The 20,882-nt window shown below is 37.9% G+C and overlaps 1 protein-coding gene across 8 annotated transcripts in view; it reads left to right on the forward strand.

Annotated features, from left to right (window-relative positions):
* The first annotated feature begins 407 nt into the window (after positions 1–407).
* The window catches only part of PPP1R12A (protein phosphatase 1 regulatory subunit 12A), a 149,076-nt gene continuing 128,601 nt past the window's right edge, over positions 408–20,882 (forward strand). For all 8 annotated transcript variants that reach the window (XM_070409663.1, XM_070409668.1, XM_070409664.1 and 5 more), the window contains exon 1: positions 408–879. In XM_070409663.1, the coding sequence (XP_070265764.1) occupies positions 643–879 (237 nt within the window). In that variant the 5' untranslated portion in view covers positions 408–642. The remainder of the gene's footprint in view (positions 880–20,882) is intronic.

Consider the following 20,882-nt stretch of genomic DNA (forward strand, 5'->3'; position numbering starts at 1 on the left):
CACTGAATGCACAGCCTATCCTCCACTCCATTCAAAGAACGCAGCCAATGGGAATATCCGCCCAGAGCAAACGACTCGGCGGAGCAGTGACAGCCCGGGAAGCAAAACTGCCCCGTCAGAGCCGCCCGACAGCCCGACGGTTGGCTGCCGGGACCTCAGGAGCCCTCAGCCCGGCCGGCCAACCTTCCTGCCCCGTCCCCGTCCCCGCCCTTGCAGGTCGGTCCCAGCCCCCGCGCAGCCCGGGCGGCCGGACCACACCCGCTTCCCTCCGTTGGCCGCCGCCCCCGCCAGTGCGCGGCAGCGCTCTTCCTGGGGCGGGCGCGGGCGCGGGCTAGTGCGCATGCGCCCCGAGCGCGGGCGCCTCCCTGCCCGGATCTCGCGAAGTTACGCTCCTCGGGCCGCCGGTGACGGGTGGCCGGCCGGGGGCGGGAGGGCTTCGCGGCTAGAAAGGGAGGTCCGCTCGGCCGGGCGCGCCGCCCCAGTGCTCTGTGGGATACTGGAAGTCTCGAGCATCGCCTCCCGGCTCCAGCCCGCCTCCGGCCCGCACTCCCCGAGCCGTCACACACCCCCTGCCTTCGCTCTCTCCCCTCGCCGCCTCCCCCTTCCTCCTCCCGATAAGAAGACCCGGCGGCAGGAGAGGGGATGAAGATGGCGGACGCGAAGCAGAAGCGGAACGAGCAGCTGAAGCGCTGGATCGGCTCCGAGACGGACCTCGAGCCTCCCGTGGTGAAGCGCCAGAAGACCAAGGTGAAGTTCGACGATGGCGCCGTCTTCCTGGCTGCTTGTTCCAGCGGCGACACGGACGAGGTCCTCAAGCTGCTGCACCGCGGCGCCGACATCAATTACGCCAATGTGGACGGACTCACTGCCCTGCACCAGGTCTGTGCGCCCCGCCTCCCCTTCTCCGACCCCGCGGGCCCTCGCTCTCCAGCCGGGGCCGGGCCTCCCCTCCTCCGCTCCGGGCCTCCCGAGGCCAGGGCCGGCTGCCCGCTGTGGACGGAGGGACGGAGGGACGGAGGCAGGAAGGGAGAGGGAGGGAGCGAGGGAGGGAGAGGACTGGCGGCGGGAGGGCGCCGGGCTGGAGGCCCCTTCAGCCCGGTCGGTGGTGGAGTTGGAGCCGGCCGATTTCCGGGGCAGAGGGGAAAGGGGACTGTGGTCGGCTGGGGGCCCCCGGGCCACATGTGGACGGACGTGTGCCTGGGCTTTGGGGTCGAGGCCGGGAGGGGTGGGTGTAGCGTGGCTGTGCCCGGGGCCCGATGTCAGGGATCTGCTGGGGAGGACGGGAGATGCTGAGGGCAAGGACCCGCCAGGGGCATTCGGGACGCGGGGCAGTCGGAGGTCTCTGGCTTTCAGGGGGCATCGGATGTGTTGTAGTTTGTAGGACTTGGTTACTGATGATGATGACGACGGTGATGATGATGATGATGATGATGATAGTAATCAAGAGCCTAAGCCTAGAGCCCTGCGCGGACGATTTCCTGTTTTCTGCTTTATTCCTCTTGGTCGCTGGGGAGGGGAAAACGGGGTGTAATGAGCTGATGTGCACCGGCCGAAAGGGAGGGGCATGCGGACCGCCACCGGACCCCAAAGTGTTGAATGAGGAGTCGGCCGCAGTGTCAGAGATCCGGGCGCCCCAGGGCCCGGGGTGTGCGCTGGGGTTTAGAAAGAGGGGGATAAACACGGGGCACTCTTTTCACAGCCCGTCACCAGGCCCTGATTTTTTTTAAATTTATTTTATTTTTTATTTTTTGTGGAGGTGGGAAGCTGGTCACAAACTTTACTCAAAATGGATGCTTTGTGCATGTTAAAGTTTTATAGTAGTCTGATTGGGATCTCTCAATGTTAGCCAAATAAGGAGAAACTATTGGCAATCCGGAGATAATGTGCCTTTGCCTTTAACAGGCCAAAAGCAACACAACCCCGTAGCGTTCTGCATAAAAAAGAACAGTTTTTCAGTCACGGTAATAGGTGACAAAGACATAGACTCCTTTCCATTTTCTTGGTGGGCAACTCCAGAGTTCCTAGAAAACGACTTTACGGGGAAGCTTGCCCTTACATTGGAGAGACGTGTACAATGTCTCAAAGTTGCCTTGGTTATATGTGGACGGCTGTAGCTTTATTTAGATTTATACTTGTCACAAAAAACTTGTTTGGGAGGTTGAAAGTTAAGGCTTTATATTTTATGTGTATTACCTCGCTGCCTTTTTCAGAGAGGTGTGTGGTGGCGTTTTTCCTTTTACTTCTTCCTGCTTAATGAATGACCATTGCTTTAAGTTTAATTGAATTCTAATATCAAACTTGGCTTATCAGCCTGTGTTTACAAAGTTGACTGGATGAACTGAAATGACTGACAAATTGCAGGACAAATCTGGAATTCAGAATGTGGCACCCCATAAAAATATACCAAGATTTTTTAAATCTTTCTCTATTTCATTAATTCAGAGTCTGTAATATATTATTTGGCTGAAGTTTATTTTAAGGCATAGCATAATTCTAAGTTCTAAAAACATGGTGTTGAGAGTGAAAATAAGTTTGGCATTAAGAATGAATCTTAATGGTAATTATATGAAATGAATCTTTTCACGTTTCTTTCAAGTGAGATTTACACATCTTAATATGGAATTGATTCTGAAAGACAGTTATTGTATGCCTGAGGTCAGGATACAGTTGGATAATGGTTTACATCAATATGTTTCACTAAAATTGTCAAATAGAAATGTAAAGTTATTACTGTTGTGGAGGAATCCAATTTGTGAAGGAAATTTTCTAATAATATTATTGGCTTAGGTAGGCAGAGAAAAATATGTAACAGGCTTCTTAAAGTTTTTTTTTTTTAATTTCCTCTCTATTTGGGCATGGTGCAAGAATTATGAGACTTATCAGTGTCTTCCCTAATTGAATTCAGTGGTTAGTTTGGCATTATATAGGTTTAGTCTTTATTGGGTATTTTGTTTTATCTGACAAGCGGTTAAGCAGAAGTTTCCAAGTTCATACCTAATCATTTGCTTAACATTTTTTTGGTTAATTTATCTGCACATTCCTTAAATCAGTGAAGCCAAGGTCTTTAATATATCAAGCATTAAAATGTTTATTACCTTTTCTTCACTCTCATTTTTCCTTTATTAACTCTTCTACCTCCCCCTCCCCCCCCCCCCCATTGTGATTGTGAGTGCAAGAAGTTTGGGGAATTCAGGATAACAGATTGCAGATAGTGAAAGGTGATAAACAAAACTCATCATTTAAATAAAAGAATTACAAGAAAATGTTAAGTTTTTAAGGGATCTCTTGATTGCCGATTGTTCTAAATACTTAAATTATAAAACCTAAAGTTGACCCACTGATTTATTTAATAGTCCTTGAATAGTTTTTTTTATTTAGCTTCTAGGAAGATCATAGAATACTGAAAATGTTTTTACTAGATTAATTATTGGTTAGTGTTTTGGAATATTCATTTACTTTTCTGATTCTGATCAAGTGTCCTAAATTTCACTGTTAGGAGAAAAGTTTTAGGGATATCACAACATGCAAATATATTTCTTAATGTAATATTTTGCCTCCCATTTTTTAATATAAGTAGATTATATTTGAAAGTTTCTTTAATTGTTTAAATGTGCTCTCATTAGAAGTTACAAAAGATAATCAGTTTTTGGCTATTCTTTTTGTATAGAAATATGCCATGCAGACCTGGCCAGTGTGGCTTAGTTGTTTGGAGCTTCCTCCCCTGCAGCTTAAGGTCATGGGTTCAATCCCTGTCAGGCACATACATACCTGGGTTCCTGCGTCCATCCCCAGGAGTACGGGAGGCAACTGATCCATGTATCTCTCTAACACAGATGTTTCTCTCTCTGTCTCTTTCTCTCCCTCTCTCCCCCCTTCCTCCTCCTCTAAAATCAATTTTAAAAAAGAAAGAAGTATGTCATGTCTGTAGGGAAAAGAAAGCTGTGTTTCTTGTCAAATTTGCTATCTTGGTCTCTAGAATAGCCCACTCCCCCATAGCTAGAAAACTGTATGGAGCTAGTGATACAAACATATGATTTTCTAGAACTGAGGTCTAGAGTATATTTTCATTTCTACAGTGGGCGATAATCAGCTCTAATTTTATAGCTACCTGGTAGTTTTACACTTATGTAATTTATACTTCAGTTTACTTTATAAAGATTTTAGGAGAGAAATATTAGAGTTTTCAATAGAATGATTTATTGCCAATTCTTACTAATATTGGTGTGTATAAAAGGCAGGACTGAGATTTCTTCCAATAGTTTTTAGTATAGCCTTTTGTTTTTTACCTTAAAATCTTATCTACTTCCTCTGTGCCAGCGGCTTCTAAGTCAGTTTCCATTTCTCATATTTCTTCAGTGCTCCAATCCCTCATTTCCATTTTTCTACTGGTGATGAAGTATTAATTTTTTATTCAATACATTGTGATTTTATATTTAAAAATATATCTTTAGGTGGTAATATAGTAAATAGAGGTCCATCCTTTTGCCATAGAATAGCGAGTACTGTACTTTATTTACATTTACCTTAGTGATTTCTTCAAAGGATCTTATTCAAATATGAGTTTTTATCATTATGATTAGAAGAATGTGCCCTTTAAATTATTTTCTCTACATAAGATTCTTGTTAGGAAGCTTTAGACATCTAGATCAAGTTTTAAACATTTTAATTATTTTTTCCTCATTTCCTTGTCTTCATATATCCGATCGGTCTTCTTCACACTTGCCTTTGCATCAGTTCTTTTCCTTGCCATTCTCACTATCAACCTAGTTTATGCCTTTATTATTTTTATTCCTAGAGTACATATAGTAATAGCTAATTGCTTTCCCCATATCTTTTCTCCCTGGTCCAATCCAGCATTCATATTGCTATCTGACTGATGTTTTAACAATACCACTTTGTGTCACTCCTTAAATTCAGATTTAAATTCTTTAACTTACACCTGATATATTTCCATTGTGTTGTAATTTTTACTCTTTACTTTTTTATTCCCATGCCTGTGGTCATATTTTTCTTCTACTAGAATATCCTCCCTATCCTTTGCCAGTCAAAATCCTATTCATTCTTTAAGGTTCAACCCAATTGCCAGCCAGAAGGGATCTTACTTGAATAGTGTTTGTAAGTTTGTCTTTTCTGGATGACTGTAAGGACCCAGTCTCCACATTTTGTATTTCCAAAGGCTGGCACATAGTAGGTGCTCACTAAAAATTTACTGAATTGTATTTTTGCCTCGTATTGTAGATACATAGTTTATTTGTATGTCATGAGGTAAATCTTTAAAACCTTCACATCCAGATTAGAGTATTGTTCTTGCACTTAGTAGAACTTGTATTTTTATAAAGAAATGAATAACTTTGTGTAGATCTTTTGTACAGATTTTTTTATTATCTTGAGATTTTTAACATTTCTTAATATTATCCTTCCTATTAAAAAATCCTAAACCTGTTTAAATCTTGTTTAAATGATAGAAAAATTTCAGTTGAGCCATTAATTAATTTGCTACCTTCTTTTATAAGGATCTGAACTAGGTCTATAGAGGAATACAAAGTAGAAATAGATCCATGTTCTATGTGATTATAATTTTAAAATACTAAAGTTATACTTTTCAATACAGACTTGCAGATATGTTTAGTATTAAATACTTTTGCCCTTAAAAAACAAATTTTATCAACTTCTAAAAAAGCCATTTGAAGCTTCTTTGTAAAAATATGTGACTCCCGTCTTGTCAGTAAAAGGAATACTTTTGTGCAGTGTTTTCTTAAGTGTTTAATCTTCTCAGCCAATCCGTTTCCACTGGACTGTAATCTGAAATGTAACTCTCTTTTTAAAAGTATTCTAATAGGGCTACTTAAAGTGTTTTCCAACCAGAAGGAAAAGAGACTGGAAGCAGCTGATATTAAGTCTCTTGTTAGGCAATCATGTAATTGGTATATATGAGACATCTATTTAAAACTGAATGCAGAGTTTATAATTGTTTCCCCCCCCCCCCTTTTTTTTCTTTTTGGTGGGAGATAGTAAGATCTTAGAATAGTAATAATCTATTGGATCACTCATAGATAATGTTAAAATATGTGATTAAAAGAATGTGCAGTTTAGATTATTTTTTCTAAATAATATTCTCGTTAGGAAGCTATAACACTTTAAGCTGATGACCCTTAAAAATTTTTTTTGAAATCATCCTAAATTCATTTTTTAAAAAACCCTATCTAAACAAACAAACAAAACTCCTAACCCCATATAGGCCCCTCACTTCCTGCAAATAAATGGACAACCCTAGCCATATATGGGTTGTGCTGGTAAGGGCATCAGTGCCCACACTGTTGCTGTTATAATGCCTTCTCTGCAGTTACTACTGCCTTTGTGCTTCCTGGCAGCAGTTTTGTGGTCTGATTTTGAAGTGTCACAACCAAGACCATCTTTCATGTGCTGCAGCTACAGTATGATTGCAAGCTGTGACTGAGCATTTTCTAGTGTAGCCAGGTAGCAGCACTAGATGGAATAGAGAAACTTTTTCATTATCCATTTGTTACCGTATTTTACAAAACACTGTTCACATAAGGAAAGTATCTGTACTTAAAAAGAAATCTAGCTAGATGATTTTTAATATATAATTATTTTGGGAGGGGATATAAAACAGTTTTGTTACTGCTGTAACATGTTACTTATTGACACTTCCCAAAGTTGCTGTTTTCATTGCATTTCTGCCTGCAAAAAAAATTGCCATTTTTACCCCACTTTTCTTTTGAAAGTTCAACAATTATGTTGAAAAGATGGAGTATTGGGATTTTGATAAACATCTCTGAAATATCGAAAATCTTTAACTGTCATTTTGTGTTATTTTAAGATGGGGTTAAATATGTAATAGCCATGATGTATCAGTCTTTCATTGAGAAGTGGAATTGGCTGGTGAACATTGCTGAGGATTTGTTATATGTGAAACACTATGGTAGGTACATTTGCAACCAATATCTCATTTAATTCTCAGAACATGCCTTTTCTCTTGATCAAAGTTACTAAAATAATAAATGGCAGAACTGGGTTCTAAAAGCCCAAACTTAACACTGTGTTTGATGTCTTCTTTTAAGTCTGCAGAAGAAAGTACATATTGTTAAATCTTCCAGTCATTATGGTTGATGATTAGTAGTTGGAGGTTTCCCCCATTAATCAGCAGAGTATGAAATGAAACACACAAGTATATATAATTTTTTCTTCATCTACTTTTTTTTAGCTAGCCAGCACAAGAACTTTCTATGGTAATTGAAATGCAGTAAGTACTATCAGAATCTATCCTAAATTTTGAGGACTGCCAATATTGTGTTTAACTAACCGTTATTTGCAGAAAAGAGATAAATTTTAGGTAAGGCCATATACACTACCTGCCTTCGTTAGTATATCTTATCTCCTGGCAAAATAGTTAATTCCTTCAAGTAGGGGCTTTGATTCATTTTTTTAAAAATTCCTTTGGTAATTGCAGTTTTTAGCAGGTGCAAAGTAAGTGTTGATTTAAAAAATTTGAACACAAAGTAGACTAATCTCGTGAAGAACTGAATTCATAGAAAACAAAATGATGACAGTTTGTGTTGGTAAATATAAGAGCTAACAAACATTAAAAGTGTTCTAATAAAAAATTGTATGCCAAAAACTTAATTTTGTAATACTTATATAAATTTGGCAGGATTTTAGATTTATTTTTGAAATGGAATATATTCCTGATTACCAGTACAAGTAGAATTTTGCTCAGTTTATGTAACATTTTAAAAATTAATTTATTTAAACAAATCATTGGGTGTTTGTTTAGAAAAGGAATCCCTAGTATACTGGCATTAGACACTAATTTATATTTTCTAACAATTTTAATCACACCTTTTTTTCTAAATAACATTTTCACTATGGATCCCTGTATGCCAGTATTTTCTTGACCTTATTAGTATTTTGGTGGTTTATCTTTTCAGTGTTGTGCTGGGTAACCATAAAAAGACAAATTTGAGCTCTGTGCTACTATCCTAAGTGTGCTTGCTCGACTTGAATGTTCTTTCATGGGTGGAGACATTCCACATTGTCATGTGTCATATAGGCATTTCTGAAATGACATTCGGTAGAAACCATGGAAAGAAATTAAGACATTCCTCAGCTGTCATCTTTTTAGTAATCTATTTAAATGCATTATGTGCACTGAGTGAGAGATTCTGCAGGGAGAGCGTCACTGAATAAAAAGCATTACTTTAACTTGATTATTAACTCATATTTGAGGTGAAATTACTTTTTTGTTTGTTTGTTTAACATGTTCTTTAACAAAAAATCATGGCTGTAGAAAGTTGTGTCATTTTCTTGAATACCTGAAAAGGGCAAAGGAGAAATTTTATGAGATGTGAACTGATATACCCTCTTAGAAATTAAGTATGTGGGAAAGTGTATTTTCCTGGATTAACTGTTAAAACATACATACATACATACACACGCACACCCCAATTATCTTTACTTTGTATTAAACATACTGAAGTATATAAGTATATTTTATTTGCCTTCAAAATTATTTTAGATGGCTATAAACTCATTTCAATATTTATACTTTTGCCTTTAACATTTCTGGAAGTCTTCTATTACAGCTTTAGCTCCAGAACATTCTTTTGAACATTTTCAGTGTTGAGGGTTTGTGTGTGTGTGTGTGTGTGTGTGTGTGTGTGTGTGTGTGTTTTAATTTTGAAAATGATAGTCATTTGGAGACAAGTATGGCGGATAGGTAGATCATGGGTAATCATGGTTTAATAAAGGCTATCTGATTAGGTGATATTGTCTAAAAAGCTTATTCTTAATTGGAGCATGATCATAAAAAAGCCATCTTGGATTTTAGTCAACTCTTTTTATGTTGTTTAGGCTTGAGTTTGCTTCAGAGTTTCTTCATGTTAACCAAGTGTTTTCTAGATTTTACATGAAACAACTCAAGATTATAGCTTGTGATTTGAACATGATCTTTTTTTGTGGATGTTGTATTTCCCACAAAAGAATTTAATGCTGCTTTTGCCAGATCATAAGACTGTATTTTATTAAGAGCTATTGTTTTCCCTAATTTATACAGTTTTTCTTAAAAAGATTAAAACATGACTTTTTCAGCAATTTCTATATCCTTTCCAAGTACATAGAATAATCTGCATAAACACTTTGCCTCATATTCAAGGTTTTTTTCTTTCAAAATAGCTATTGCTTTTTAACTCTTCCAACCATAATTTTTTTTACAGTAAAATGCCTTTAATTTTCTGATCTTCTCAGTGTTTTTATTTATCTTATTAGAGGCCCGGTGCACGAAATTTATGCACGGGGGCGGGGATAGGTGTTCCCTAAGCCCGGCCACCCAGCCTGGGCTCCACCATTGATCCCCACCCACAGGGAGACCCTCCCCAGCCTGCTGGGGCTCTGGGATCAATTGCAGAGCAGAGGGAGGCCCTTCCCACCTGGCCTGGGCTCTGCCATTGATCCCCGACCACAGGGAGGCCCTTCCCACCCGGCCTGGGCTCTGCCATTCATCACTACCCACAGGGAGGCCCTGCCCACCCTGTAGAGGCTCTATGATGGAGGCCCTGCCCATTGGGCCGGGGCTCTGCAGTGGGCCCTCCCAGCTGTGGCGGCTTGCCTCGGCACTCGCAGCCACGGCTTTGTCTGTAAGGACGTCCGGAAGACGTCCAGTCTATCCTGTCTAATTAGCATTTTACCCTTTTATTAGTATAGATGTTGTACATGAAAGCGCCTTACATATTTCTTAAGCCTTTAATGCCTTCTACCTTTTTGTCTTTCCCATCTTCATTTTATTTTCAAACATGACATTTTCAAATTTGTTTAATGTTCTATATGAATTTTAGCTAAAAAATATTAAGAAAAATATTTAAAACATCAAAGAGAAATATAAAAAAAGAAACTAAATGCTATCCAAATTTTCAGGCCTGGAGGTAACCCCATTTAAAACTTCGGTAAATTCATTTTATCCATCTCTCTCTAACATAATTTTCTATAATTATACTTAATTTTCTGGTTTATAACCTGCTTTTTATATTACACACTTTAAGAAATATTTCTCTTAATGAATATTGATTTCACTCTGTGTATATGTGTGTGAGTATACATGTACATCCCAAAGTTGTCTGATGATGAATATTTAGCATATTTCCAATTTCTTTTTGCTGGTGGATATTATACTATACGTACATCAGTGATTTTCAGCCTATGTGCCACAAGAATTTTAAAAACATGCATTACCTGACTATTTAGTCAGGGGCAAATAAAAAAAAATGACAACAGCCAACACGACAGTAGCCGTCCAGTGTGAATAAATCAAAATTATACCTACTTTTTTTTGTCAGATCGGTAAAAAATACATTTTCTGGCGTGCTGTAGAATTTCAGTAGTTTATGTATGCCATAAGATGAAAAAACTTGAAAATTACTGATGTACATCTTTGCTCACCCATGACACTGTATTGCAAGGATTACTTTTTAGAAATTTGCCATGTTTTGCTCAAAGTAACATGCTGCTTTAATGTTTCTTTATGCAAAATACATTTTCAGTAAAGTTTCTAGTATATCTATCTAGTATAGAAGACTAACCTTGAAAATAGTCCTGCTGACACATATCTGTTACATTCATGTGATGTTATCTTTCTTCTCTAAGTCACCCATAGGAAAATCTGTTTTACTTTGTTAGTGCATATATATTAATAAAATTTGTGTTGTATAAGTTTTGAATATATTAAACAGTTTATTTGCATATTACAGATATATGGTGCTTTTATTTAAATTAGTTATTAACTCATTCATGCAACAAATAAATAAATCATTATTTACGGAATGCCTGGCACTATACTAATCTCTGAAAGCACCAGTCCCTGCCTGCATGTTATACGATGTAGTGGAAATGGCAGTGTGAACAAATAATTACAATTTTAGTAAATGTTAGAATATGGTGAGATGAAATTTTTTATTAGGAGGATTTAACCTAGAATGTCAGGAAAGTCATTCCTGAGAAAGTTATGTTTAAGTTAAGTTATAGGTAATTTATTTATTTATTTTTAAAAATATATTTTATTGATTTTTTACAGAGAGGAAGGGAGAGAGATAGAGAGTTAGAAACATCGATGAGAGAGAAACATCGATCAGCTGCCTCCTGCACACCTCCTACTGGGGATGTGCCCGCAACCCAGGTACATGCCCTTGACCGGAATCGAACCTGGGACCTTTCAGTCCGCAGGCCGACGCTCTATCCACTGAGCCAAACCGGTTCTGGCAGTTATAGGTAATTTAACAAATTAAGCCTGCTCCCTCCTTGTTTGTCTTCTGAATGCCTCTTTTTTAAATCTATTTCAAGATTGGTAAATGTGTATTTTTCCTTTTCCATATCACTCATTCTTATAGTTTCAACTGTTCTCTTTTTATGTCATCTGTTCTTTTTATATAATCTACCTCTTATTTTTGGCATCATAATTCATTCTTTTAATAAACTAAAATCGCAGGGTCATCTTCTATTTTTTCCTTTACTTCCTACATATAGTCAGTAACTCCTATTACATGCGCAGCTGCAAAAGAAATACTCCCAAATTCATACTAGTTTTTAGATATTCATTTTTTAAATTGAATTTATTGAGGTGACATTGTTTAATAATATTATATAGGTTTCTGGTGTACAATTCTGTAATACATCATCTGGATATTGTATTGTGTGGTCACCACCCCAAGATACTCATTTAACAGAATTAAAGGCCTGCTATGTGCCATACACTATGTGCTGGGGGGATATGTTTTAAAGCAAAACAGATAACAACACTACCTACATGGAGTTTACAGTAAAATGAAAATACTTAGCTATCAGGGTAGTGCACATCAAAACCATAATGAGTTACCACTCTGTAACCACTAGAATGGCTATAATGAAAACAACAGATAATACCAATTATTGATTAGGGTATGGGGAAATTAAATCTTCCTACAATGCTAGTAGTAATTAATGTAAAATGGTGCATCCACTTTCTAAATAAGTCTGACAGTTCCTCAAAAGGTTAATAGCCCAGCAATTCTACTCCTAGGTGAGTAGAAAATACATCTAGGAGAATTGAAAACATGTCTACACGAAAACATGTGCATTAATGTTTATAGAAGCATTGTTCATAATAGGCAGAAAGTACAAGCAACACAATTGTCTATCAGCTGATGAATGGATGAATAAAATGTGGTGTATATATTGTTACTGGAATCAGTGTAATATTATTGGGCAATAAAAAGAAACAAAGTACTGCCCTGGCAGGATAGCTCAATTGGTTGTAGCGTCATCCTGTACACCAAAAGATTGGGGGTTCAATTCCCAGTCAGGGCACATACCTAGGTTGCGGGTTAGATCCCCAGCTGGGTGTGTATGGGAAGCAACCAATAGATGGTTTCTCTCTCTCTCTCTCTCTCTCTCTCTCTCTCTCCCTCTCTCCCTCCTCCTCCTCCTCCTCTTCCTCCTCCTCCTCTTCCTCTCTCCCTCCCTCCCTCTTTTACTAGGAGGATTTAACCTAGAATGTCAATGAACATATCCTCTGGTGAGGACTAAAAAGAAAGAAAGGGAGAGAGAGACAGAGAGAGAGAGAAAAGAGAAACAGAGTACTAACACTTGCTACACCATAGATGAATCTTGAGGACATGCTAACTGAAGGAGACCAGTCACAAAAGACCACATATTGTATGATTCCAATTTATATGAAATGTTCAGAATAGGCAGTTCTATAGAGACAGAAGATAGATTAATGGTTGCCAAAGGGTGAAGGTGTTGAGGGTAAGTGGGACGTGACTGCTAGTAAGTTTAACATTCCATTTTAGGGTGATAAAAATGTTCTGAAATTGATTGTAATGATTTTTTTTACTTTTATTGCTTAAAGTATTACAAAGAGTATTACATATGTCTCCCCCCCCCCCCCCCCCCCGACAATCCCCCAGCCTCCCCTACCCCCCAGTGTCTTGTGTCCATTGGTTATGCTTATGTGCATGCATACAAGTCCTTTGGTTGATCTCTTACCCCCCTCTCCCGCCTCCCAACCCTCCCCAGCCTTCCTGCTGTAGTTTGATAGTCTGTTCCATGCTGCTCTGCCTCTGTATCTATTTTGGTTCATCAGTTTATAATGGTCTTTATTATCCATAAATGAGTGAGATCATGTGGTATTTTTCTTTCATTGACTGGCTTATTTCACTTAGCATATTGCTCTCCAGTTCCATCCATGCTGTTGCAAATGGTAAGAATTCCTTTTTTTTTACAGCAGCATAGTATTCCATTGTGTAGATGTACCACAGTTTTCTAATCCATTCATCTGCTGATGGGCACTTAGGCTGTTTCCAGATCTTCGCTATGGTGATTGTAATGATTTTGTTGTGATTCTACATCTCTGACTATGCTAAAACTCTGTATACTTGAACTTAGTTATTGTATGATGTGTGAATTATATGTCATTAAGCTGTTATATTGTTTTAAAGAATGAAATTACTTATGTTTTGACCAGTGTTCACCACTAAAAATTGAGGCACTGGCAAAGGCTGTAATTATATTCTGCCCGTCCCCCAACCCCAGTATAGGCTTGGTATTCTTCATTGTAGTATGATGACAATGAAGACATTATTCCTGCCCTAACACAGCTTGCAGTGCACTAGGGAATATAGATAGATACATTTATGTCAGTTATGTGTAATGTTATTTAATGGTAGTAGTAGATTTGGAAAATAGTAGGTGAACTCAAGACACATTTATGAAATAAAATTGTTAGGAATTGTAAATGGATTGGCCTGAGGGACTAAGAGTCAAAGGTGTGCGTGCACTTGATTTCAGGTTTGGAGAACTAGGTGAATGTGGATAACTTTTCACAGCATGTATTCATTTAATAAATACTTTGTGTGCTTACTCTATAGGTCAGGAGCAGAGTATATTTAAATGATATTGGGGATACAGACAGTAAACAAGAAATGACAAGTGTGAAATGTATGCTAAAAGGATAGATAGAAGATGTTGAGCTAGCATGGAGAAGGGTGGCCTAACTATAAACAAGGTATTAAAATCTTGTTTGGAAGTGTATTTTATTTGTTTGTTCTATCTTGTCTTGGACTTACTTAGCCTGTTTTCTTGGTCTTTTTTGTTATCTGGAAGTGTGAATACCAAATGCAAAACAATTTATGAGGCTACAGGAAAACCACAGGATAAAAGATGGTTAGATTGTTTTAGAGTTTGGTGAAATAAAAATTCCTGCAAAGTTGTGTGTTTGTTTTTCTACACCTTTCAGTTTAGAAAAATTAAGAACTCCTAAGTACGGCCAAATTTACTTTTATGATATTGTGGGGGAAAGCCGAGTATATGTTTTTTAGAGGTATGGGAGGATTAGAGCATAGACCTGATGTAGAGGAATAAAGGAGTGGTAATAATAACAATCTAAATAATTTTTATTGCCTGAAATAATGCACTGTGAAAATAAGGTCATAAGTTAAAATAAGAGGTGAGAATACATTTTTGCTAAGAATTGAACAGATAAAGAATTTATTCAGCAATCTAACTTCTCTTGGTTTCTAAACTTAACAAATGGTGTTTTCAGGGAAAATAAAATACTATAATTAAGAAACTTCTACCTTGATATATATTTTTACTTTTGCCTAATATATTTTAGTATTATTTTTCTTAAAATATTACTACAATTGCTTTGAGTTTTTATGTCTGTATTGAAAATGTAAAACTATTTAAAGTTGTACTAGTAATGAGAAAAGTAGCAGTTGAACAAAAAAGTTGTGTGGGTCATTTTGACTTTGAGCAAGCATAATTAAACTTGTTTCAGCTTATAAAACAATAAATGCTTATTATATATTAAACTTTAACTCAAAATTAACATGGTATCTTTTTCCCTTTTCAACCTCCCCTGACATTTATAGTCATTCTTGAGGAGGAGGTGGGGGTAAGTTGTTTGCTTGTTTTATGTGTGAAATGAACTGATAGTATACTGATAGTATATAAATTGTTCTTCTTCAAAAACCACTTAACTGTTAAAAAGTTAGTTGCAAGACAAGATGTATGATATGATTCCATTTGGAGGCAAAAATTGTTTATGTAGGGAGAAAAAAATCTGGGGAAATTACCCCAACTATTAAGTGTTTATCTTTGGGAGGGAAATATAGCAAATTTTGAATTATGCCATCTTTGAATCTCTTACAACAGCAGGAAAAAAAGTTGTATATGAATCTGAAATGGAGAATAATGCCTAATTGGCTACTTCCATTAATGTATTAAATGTAGATACAGTAACATAATTAATGAATTTTAGTCTTTGGCTACTCAAGGAAGCTAGTATTAATGGTTAAGTATTTCTGTATTATGACTGCCTTTTCTCTCGACCTTTTATATCATAAGGAAAGACTAATTGGCAATGTGTGGAGAAACTAGAATTCTCATACACTGCTAGTATAAGAAACATGCGAAATTTGAAATGTATTCAAGTATATAAAAATTTGTTGCTGAGTTGGACATACATAATACCAAAGAAAACATTTACTCTGGATTAATGTACATGTTAAAGCCAAAATTTCACAAGAATCTGCTGAGGCTCCTTGTTAAACTGATTGACTATATAAAAGTTAGAATTTATATTTATAGATGGTAGATATTCTCTTATACTGATTAGTTGGTGATTGAACTGTCCCTTTTCATGAATTTAACAAATGATTGTTGGGTGCCTTGTATGTGCCAGGCTTCTTGCTAGGAGCTAGGGAATACAGAGATTAGCAAAAGAAGACAAGACTGCTCTCATTAATTAAACAATTAATGTGAGTTGTGTTAAGTATTTTGAAGGAAAATTGTAAAATACTCCATAGCATGGGGCAAAAATAGGTTTATAGTTGTGAGTATGCAAAACACAGTTTATTCTTGTACTACAGGCCCGATGCATGAAATTCATGCACTGGGGGGGAGGTCCCTCAGCCCGGCCTGCACCCTCTTGCAGTCTGAGAGCCCTCGCTCCTTACCGCCTGCTTGCTCACTGCTCCTTACTGCTTGGCTCGCTGCTTCTTAGTGCTGCCACGGAGGCGGAAGAGGCTCCCGCCACCACTGCTGTGCTCGCCAGCCGTGAGCCCAGCTTCTGGCTGAGCGGCGCTCCCCCTGTGGGAGCGCACTGACCACCAGGGGGCAGCTCCTGAGTTGAGTGTCTGCCCCCAGGGGGTCATTACGCATCATAACCACCGGTCGTTCTGGTCGTTCCGCCATTACGGTTGCTTAGGTTTTTCTTATATAGACTAGAGGCCCAGTGCACAAAATATGTTCATTGGGGGGTCCCTCAGCCCAGCCTGTGCCCTCAGGGGATGTCCAACTGCCGGTTTGGGCCCGATCCCGACAGTCGGACATCCCTCTCACAATCCGGGATGCTGCATGCACCAGTGACCATACTTTCCATACAGATAAAAGGCATCTTGCTGTTATATGGGCAGCTACATTTTTTTGCCCTGATTATAAAAAGTAGTATATAGCATAATTCTTCTGAGGCAGTAGTACCATTTTTTTCCATCTTATGGGTGGAAAAACGAAGCAGAAAGAAGTAATTGGCTTTGTTACTCAGTTATAAGTGTTAGAACCGGGGCTGACCACAAAATGTGCAAGCCAGAGTCCATGCATGTCATCAGTGCATCATCCTGATTTTTTCAGTATTAAAGTAGCCTTGCCAGGTTTTAATTTTTAAATCTAAGAGACTGTTCCTAATATATAGGGTAGGGTCCCTAGGCCTGACGGGTGATCAAGGCCAATCTGTGGGGCGATAGGGGGACCTCCGCTGGCACCTGCCTTGGCTAACGGCCTGGCACCACCCGCTGGCCCGCCCTGCTCCCCCAGGGCAGTTCCTGCATTGAACGTCTGTCCATGGTGGTCAGTGTGCATCATAGAGGCTGGTCGTTCTGCAGTTCGGTCGATTTGCATATTAGGGTTTTATTATATAGGTAACATTAATTATTTGTATCATTTTCCATACAAACATCTGTAAACCTACTTTTCCCCTACCCTGTATATGTCAAATGTATTTCAATAAATAAATGATACAATATTATGAGGGAGCAAAAGGTTTTGAGACTTTGAATGGGATATCTCTGGAAATGATGCTTGAACTGAGAAATGAAAGATGAATAAGTGTAACTTGGTAAAGAGTTGGTAGAGAGTGGAGAGGTAGATTCTTGGTGGTAGAAAGTGGAGAAATAGTTTCTGGCCAAAGGAAATAATATATAAAAGCCCTTCATAGGAAGGAAGAAGAGGGGGCAAGGTGAATGGAGCTCAGTGGGTGAGAAGAATGGTGTGTCAAGAGATTTGGAGAAGTTAGGTAGGCGGCAGATCTAGTAGGACCCAGGAAGCCCTTTAAATCCATTTCTTACAAAAAGAGCTCTAGAAAGGCATCTGAGACTTGTAATTGCCTTAATGTAATCAGATTTTCATTTTTAAGAGACAACTGGTGCCTATGGAAAAGATTAGGGTGGGGGTGATGACGATTAATACCTGTAGACCAGTTCCTGAGGCTATTGCAGTAGTTTAGACTAGAGATCTGTTCTCTGATGGCTCACTCTTTAGTTGAACACTGGTATTTTACAAAATGTTAAAAGGCATGCTAAAGGGGGTGGGGGTAGGGGAGAATTCTTTGGTCAATATGTTTAAGAGATGTTTCATAACATAAGGTTAAGTAGATTTTGCTAGAATTATTCACACTCTTTAAAATGTGCTGAAAGGTGAATGAGAAAGGAGATGAACTCAAGTGATAGAAAAGGAATGGGCTTATTTTAGCCTGAAGATTTGGTTTTAAGAAATGGAGGAATAGACTGTGAAGAAAGGTTGGGAGGGTGGATCCTGGCAAGTCTGGAAACATAGACTTGATTTATAAATTGGTTAAGAATTTGTAGAATGAATGAACTAAGGTCTACTATAAGAGGATTAATTTGATAGTTATGGAAAATAGATTAGGACACAGCAGCTGGGAAGCCATTTCAGTAGTTTATCCAAGATGAAAATATTCCTTTTAGTCTCCCTTTGATTTTATTTGATACTGTAAATTTCCTATTTACCAAAAAAGAATTGTGTTTTTTATCAATATTTTATAATTTTAATCCCTAGAATTTTGTACTTAAGTTACAAAGTGATTTGTATTAGAAGCTATAAGTTAGTAATTGATTGATAAATTCTTTTCTGCTTTCCCTCAAGTCAGTAATTTTAACTTTCTTAGCCATTAACTATGTTCTCTGTTTTAATAGAATTGCATATATTTAACACTAAATTGACAAGTTTTTAAATAATTGAACTCTTCATATTCATCTTTGTACTATGACTAATCCTTGAAATTGGAGGGTTTTATAAAATATGTTCTAGCAGTATACAGGCAGTCCTCAGGTTACGTCGGACTCGACGTACTTCGTTTCGTGGTTACGTCGCCATCTCCCATTTATTTATAAAAATTATAAGTTCCGTCATTTTGACGTATGTACATATGGGCTTTATGTTTTTTATTATTTATTTACCACAGGTAAAGGTCAGGAATTGTTATCTTTCTTTTTAATTTTTTTTACTGTTTCACTTCATTACTGCTGTGTATGTGCTCCATGTGAGTGATGTAAGTGCTCATGGAGGTGGGTTCCTACTTATGGTGAAAATCGCATTAGGTCATACCATAGAAACGGATCTCCGACATAACCCAAGGACCTACTGTATTATAATTTTTTTCAGAGTGAAATTAATAGTAAAGTAAAACAAAATTGAAGCCATTTTAATTTTATGTAACTCTTACAATATCATAACAAAATTTTAAGAACAAAGTAATTCATGGATATTGTATCTTGACATTTCATTTTAATTGGAGTCATAGTTATCCCATCCTATTTTGTTTTAGTTGGGTCTTTTAGACTAACTCACATAGTCCCTTTTCTCATCCAATAAACTCCTTTCTTCTTTACTACCACCCATTTGGTAAATATAATTTGTTCCTCCTCTTTCATTTGTGAAAAGGATATGGCCTTAAAGAGGGGCTATGGTCAGGGCATAGAACTTTTACTTTTAACGGGTTTCTTTTTTTTTTTTTTTTTTTAAATATTTTATTGATTTTTTACAGAGAGGAAGGGAGAGAGATAGAGAGTTAGAAACATCGATGAGAGAGAAACATCGATCAGCTGCCTCTTGCACATCTCCTACTGGGGATGTGCCCGCAACCCAGGCACATGCCCTCGACCGGAATCGAGCCCGGGACCCTTCAGTCCGCAGGCCGACGCCCCATCCACCGAGCCAATCCGGTTTCGGCTTAACGGGTTTCTTATAGTATCTTCAGAGGGACCTATTTCACTGGAATAATAAATGTAAACACTTTTATAATAGTGTTTATATAATATACACTGTTTTAGGCAGTTATTGTCTCACAACAATATGAAATAAATATTTATTTTTTTTTTAGTATGTTTTTATTGGTTTAGAGAGAGAGGAAGAGAGAGGGGAGAGAGATAAAGAGAAACATCGAGGAGAGAAACATTGGTTGCCTCCCACACACACCCTGTCCAAGGATGGAACCCAAAACCTGGGCATGTGCCCTGACTGGGAATTGAACCTTTTGGTGCACAGGATGACGTTCAACCAACTGAGCTACATTGGTCAGGGCTATTTTTTGTTCTTATTACTTCATTATACAAATGAAGGAATTGAGGTACAGTTGTAACTGCAAGGTCACAACAAAGCTTCTAAATTGTGGAGTTGGGAGTTGAAACTGGGCAGTTTGACTCAACAGTGTTCTCTTAAACACTATGTTTATCCCCTGTGGACTACTTGAATCACCAGATTGTATCTCCATAGAATCCTCAGGAAACCCTGGGGCTAAATTATGGGACTATAAGATAGGCCAGAGCAGATCTCATAGGTCAGTTATCTTCTAAAGCTGTACCCATGGTGTTCCAAGAAACTTCCTAGATATAGCCAGGATACACCAAGGTTTAGCTTTTGCCACCTAACATGTTCTGCTCTCCCAGGGCTCACTGTTTATGATTGTAGGTCCTTTGGACAAATAATTTAGGACCCTGTTAGGTATGGTTATATTATCGGTCCTTACTTCTAAATACCTTTACCTAAGAAATGTTAACTGAACATATAATGACTAAAATATAACAACTAGCAGGTCATAGGTCTTATGTGAGTATTTTATGTCTTCCATTAAGTTCTTTAAAATGTTCCTTTTGTCAGAAGACATTATGTAAAAAGCCTTATTAATTGCTTCTGTTTCATTTTTTTTAAATTTACATATATGGGATTTCATACCTGCTTTTCTGTTAGCTTCTGCTCCTGTATTAAGTAATTTTTTCCATTACTAAAAGCTTGTTTGTTTTTGTTGGATAATCTGATTCCAAGTTTAGAACGTCTACGTTTTATAGGACTGTGGATGACAGGGAGATAAAAAACTAAAAGACTACAAGAAAAGCAGTTCCTAGTTTAAGCAGAAAATTCAAAGACATCTGTGTTTTTTTCTTTCTTTCTTTTCTTTCTATTATTAACTGCTCTCTTCCTATTTTGGAATAAAAGTAAAACTAGTGCCTAGTTTAGGTATGGTAGTTATCATAGATACAGTACTGTAAGCAGTATGCTCTTTGAAGATCTGAAATAAATAAAATGGTTTGGTTCACCCTGTTTTAAATAGAAGTTCAAGAAAGATTCTATTCTTCAATTACTCCTCAAGACACTGTAAAATTTAACATTGTTTAAAGAAAGCCTTATATAGGAAAAAACAATTATGAGTTAGTATCCTAGCTAAACATTTTCACTCTCAGAGACCCATTTATATGAAGAAATCTTCTGTTCTTTCAGAAATTATTTACTGTAGTAAGCAATCTGGTTGTCTAGGTTAATAA

This window comes from Myotis yumanensis, unplaced genomic scaffold, assembly GCF_028538775.1.
Source record: "Myotis yumanensis isolate MYYU_CA2020_CCGP unplaced genomic scaffold, mMyoYum1.0.hap1 SCAF_3, whole genome shotgun sequence".
In the NCBI taxonomy this organism is placed as follows: domain Eukaryota; kingdom Metazoa; phylum Chordata; class Mammalia; order Chiroptera; family Vespertilionidae; genus Myotis; species Myotis yumanensis.